Genomic DNA, 4,964 nt, shown 5'->3' on the forward strand with positions numbered 1-4,964 from the left:
AAAATAAACTCTAATTCTGGTCCTGATTAGATATTTAAAAAGTCAATCACGTCCTCCCACTGCTTTAGCCTTCCAGGAATGAAGGGCCCTCAACTCCTTCATCTGTGGTCCAGCCCCTCCTCCCACTGCACAATGCCTGGACTTTTCCCCAGGATTTCATCTTCAGCTGTTAGCGATCCAACTTATGAAGCTTTATATAGCTGATTATCAAAAATCATACATTCACTTTTTCCTCCAAAGAATTAATATGAGGTTAAAAAAAATACCATCATTATCCCATGCTGCTTTAAATTATTTCATTTTTGACAAGAATAAAAACCAGCCTTTTATGCTCTTACCAAATATAGATTTAAAAGTTAACAAATATGAACATCAGACTATGAATGAGCAGCAGTATGTCTTTTGGAATATTTCATTGGTGAAGCATAGGCAAGCACAGTGCATGTATATAGTATGCACACATAAAGCATAATTTACTCTTCCTGCTTTCAGAACCTGCAACTTTACAATATATAAAATAGGTCAACAGTGACACTATGGAGGTGTAAGGAGAGCTCCTTGGCACTGGCATGACTAAAACCACTTTTTAGACTCTTAAAGATCACTCTTTCAGTGACAAAGACTCCAGAGTTATTGTTAGCTATTTTGTTTTCTACCCTGATTTCTAAAATGGCAGAACAATCCTATTAGTCCCCCCACCCCCCAAAAAAGATTAAGAAATCTCATCAGAGCTCTGTTAAAGATATATAAACAAAATGTGACACAATGAAGAAGCTGCATAAAAATACTTAAACCTAATGTATGTGTAGTATATAGGATATACCCTGGCTTACCATATAAAAGTCATCAGATATTAAATAGTACTAAATCCAAAACAAAGCAAGGAAATAAGATTTTATGTTGGATACTGTTTCAATAAGTTGCATTTCAAATATTAAAGGAAATCCTTCATGTTAGTAAGTTTAAAAATGCAAACATTTATCATATACATATACAAAATAAAGTTTTAGTATGATAAAACCTAGATTTTCTTAAATTATTCTTTAAAAGGACATCAAACTATATAATTGCTCAAGAGCAAAGTTTAGTGTTTTGGTAAGCTATAATCCATGTTACTTTTAGCAATTATAGCTCGTAACATGTATAGATAGCATTTTCCATTTTGCTCTTTCTTTTGGGACCATATCTAATCAATAGAATTGTTGGAGGCCCAGTAAGTTATCTCAGAATTGCCGGAATCAGGCAAATGGCAGTTTAGGAGCTTAAGTAAAGGAAATGTAGTGTTTTTTGTTTGTTTGTTTTGTTTTGACAAGAGAAAATCCAGTATAATTGCACATTTACATACAGAGAGAGAGAGAGAGAGAGAGAGGGAGGGAGGGGAGGAGGAGAGGAGAAAGAGAGGCATGAAACAGTCTCTTTTTTTTTTTTTCCAGAGAAGAGCTCTAAATTGATAAGGAAAAGGAACACATATAACACAACTGAAGGAATGTGGTAGAGGAGGGGTCCCCAACCCCCAGGCTGTGGACCAGTATGGGTCCCTGGCCTCTTAGGAACTGGGCTGCACAGCAGGAGGTAAGTGGTAGGCAAGTGAAGCTTCATCTGTATCTGCAGCTGCTCCGCAGCGCTAGCGTCACGGCCTCAGCTCCACCTCAGATCATCAGGTATTAGATTCTCATAGAAGCACCAGTCCTGGTGCCAAAAAGGTTGGGGACCGCTATGGTAGAACATCTATCTTCCCTACCTTCATAAGGTTACTAGGTACTTCTTCAGGGAAAATATATGCCACCAGGTACCAGCAATTGTAAGCAGTCCAAACTCACAGAGAAAGTTAACATTCACGCTACTTCTAAACTTCTACTTAGTACAGTGTTACAACACTGTCCAACAGTACTAATTATTTCATACAAGGAATACTGGAATATACATATTCCTAAGCATTAAAAAGCAAGTGAGTGTTGTGGGCAGATATCTTGATATACGTGCATCTATGAGATACAAGCATCACAACCATTTTTGCTAACACTGCTTTCTTGGGAGCTTTCCCTAAGTAATTCCTAAGATGAAGTGTGTTTGTGTGGCTATTATATATCCTGTGGAAGTGTTTCCCCTTCCTCAATGGGGGCAATTTTAAGTATTAGATATCTAAGTAGAAACTGTTAACACATAACTTTGGGATGCCCCCCAAATTAGGAACTAAATAAAAAAGAACTATTCAAATACAATTCAAACTCATCTGAGTAGTTTTCACCAGTTAACATGATTATAGTCAGTTGACAAAGGGAATGTTTGATTAGGAGAGGAAAGCAGAGACAGAAAGTAAAATGCCCATAATAAATTCTCTCCAAGTAAGACCAGGGTCTACATTAAATTGGACAGAAAATGGTGCTTATATGGTCCAACTTTTGGTCCATGCCTTTCATCTCCCTGTGGCTGCCTTTATCAGCATCAAAACAGAATGATCATTCTGTGCATTCATATCCACATAAACGCACTTCATCAAAAATACCCACTGTCAACGGAAAACATTTCAAACTCAGTTAAGTTTATCCATTTTTTTCTCCAAAACAAAAAACCAAAACCATAGTATGTAACTTTCTAGGTAAAGTTATTTCACAAAGCCCACCTGGTTTAAGACCACAGAGGTAAAATCCACTGAGGCATTTTGCTTTCAAGAGGCCAGATTCGATACTCCCATAGAACCCTTCTCTAAGACAATAAAAGACATTTTGAAGAGAAAGAGAAGTTAGCCTACCTACTGCTCAGTAAAGAGGTATATAAAGATCCTCATACCCTTTTCTAGAGGGCTTTCTCCAATTCCTATTTAAAATACACACATACACACTGATTAGACTATCTGAACTATACTTCTCAAAATTTTTAAAAATGAAAATAAATAAAGGAATGATGGCTACTTTTGCTTTTTACACCCAAGGAACACATCTTAGACTTTAAATTCATCTCATTAACAAAACTTTCTTTTCTCTTTGTTCTTATTTTAAAAGCGAAGACATCTCTTTTTCCAGCCGCAAAGGCATTGAAGCACAATAAAAGGCAAAAAAAGACCAAGGGAATTGAACCCTCCACAAAAGAACCCCCAAACCAACAAAACAGAAAAACCAGATACCACCAACTGCCTCGCAGGAACAAGTTCCCCATTTTCACTTTAATAAGGCAGTACTGATGGCAAAGGCTGTATGCACTGCAGCAGTCTCTCCTTTGATCAATGCATTATCTATTTACTTTTTGATTTTCCTTTTTTTTCATTTAAATAGAAAAAAAAGGAAATCACTGCCCATTTATTCTTTTACTTCTCCATGATCTTGTGATTCCAATTTACATTTGATCTTGCTCCAGTATTCTGATGACACAGGAGATATGGGGTCATGTTCGGAGCAGCAGAGACGGCCTTCCAGCGCAGAGGGAACCAGAGCCCCCTTTTCATGATCTTTACAAAAGGAACGTGGACAGAACTCACAGAAGGAAACGGCTGCACCGCTGCACTCGTTGCACTGATGCCACGGGCACTCCCACTTTCCTGATGGGGAGATGGAAAGAAGGAAAAGAGCCCCAGTTAGTGCCCATCCTGATTACCCACGGAAAACCCAAGTTCCCACCTTCGACTGAATACAACTCCAAATTTCAGCAAGATATAGGTATGGCTGGGTGTACTATTAAGTATGGATGTGAGATACTTTCCAAAGTACTCACCTATGGTAATAACAAAGAAGCAGCCAATCCTTGCTGGCTCACAGTATCCCAAATATGCAGAGAGACAGACTTTCACTAGGATGGTTTTGTTTGCTACGGTTGTTTGTTCTATTCAATGTTTCCTATCCCACGGCTCCACTAAGGATTGTGGGATACATTCTGAATTACACATAGTTGGCAAAAATGTAAGTCAGAGAAAGGGTCTTAAACTTCAGGCTTACCGTACGGTGGCTGAGTCAGATTAAGGCATAGGAGGTGGTATGCTTTGGGACAGTCCTTTTTGTCACACATGACCAGCTCTCCACCATCTCCACATTGAAAACAGTAATCTTCGTGCATCTGCTTTGGTTCTGTTTTGATTTTTCGTCTCTTCTGCTTTAACTTAGCATTTTTTGCCTTTTCTTCGGTTGCTGACACACATGCCGACTAGCAGAAAAGAAGGAACCACAGTGTTAACGATCAGAGTGTACAAAGCTTTACGTAGAAGGAAAATCCTACAACACATCCATTTAAATTCATCTCTTGTTCAATTAATTAAAAACACCAGGAAGACTTATCTCATAACAGTTCTATAATAAAAATAAGGCTTCTTTTTCACTGACTTTTCAATAAGGTCTTTTTTTAAAATTGTAAAGACACTGAGATATAATTTACATACCACAAAAATCACCATTTTAAAGTGTATAATACTGTGGTTTTTGGTATGTTGTGAATTTTTTAAAAAGTTTTCAAAAAGGATTTTGCTAATTTCAAAATCAATCAAAAATACAAATACATTTTCAGAACCTAACAGATCTTACTCAGATATGCTTTATTAGAAAGTCTAGACTTTGGGTAAACACAACTGATGATATGCAAACTAAACCAGGTACCCATTTGCCAGCATTTTCCTGAGCTAGTCAAAAACTTCAATAGCCCCACTCCTTATTCCCTGTTGGCTTAGGGCACCTCCCTGCACAACTGACCTTTGGCCGCACTCCAAGAAAACCACTGCAGTTATCTGCCCCACAGTGGCACTCTGTTCTGCCATTGCCCAGACAATCCAGGTTATAATTAAAAGTTAACTCCATCCCTAAAACATAAGAGAAATAATTATTCATACTCAACTCATAGGAAAGGAAATGCTGTTATAGACACACTCTCATAATGAAAATAGAGACATAATTCCAATATGAAGACTTATCCCTTCCGCATGTTCTACACTAAAGACAGTGATGGAAAAAGAAAAAGGAAAACAAAAAAGAAAAAAAAAAAAC

The 4,964-nt window shown here is 37.6% G+C and overlaps 1 protein-coding gene across 11 annotated transcripts in view; it reads right to left on the minus strand.

The window, feature by feature from the left end:
• Positions 1-1,416: 1,416 nt before the first annotated feature.
• The window catches only part of NSD3 (nuclear receptor binding SET domain protein 3), a 93,696-nt gene continuing 90,148 nt past the window's right edge, over positions 1,417-4,964 (minus strand). For all 11 annotated transcript variants that reach the window (XM_039853775.1, XM_039853778.1, XM_039853782.1 and 8 more), the window contains 3 exons: positions 4,674-4,780; positions 3,930-4,134; positions 1,417-3,535 (listed from right to left, as the gene is read on the minus strand). In XM_039853775.1, coding sequence (XP_039709709.1) covers positions 3,297-3,535; positions 3,930-4,134; positions 4,674-4,780 — 551 coding nt within the window. In that variant the 3' untranslated portion in view covers positions 1,417-3,296. The remainder of the gene's footprint in view (positions 3,536-3,929; positions 4,135-4,673; positions 4,781-4,964) is intronic.

The sequence above is a fragment of the Pteropus medius genome, unplaced genomic scaffold (genome assembly GCF_902729225.1).
Source record: "Pteropus medius unplaced genomic scaffold, Ma_sr-lr_union100, whole genome shotgun sequence".
In the NCBI taxonomy this organism is placed as follows: domain Eukaryota; kingdom Metazoa; phylum Chordata; class Mammalia; order Chiroptera; family Pteropodidae; genus Pteropus; species Pteropus medius.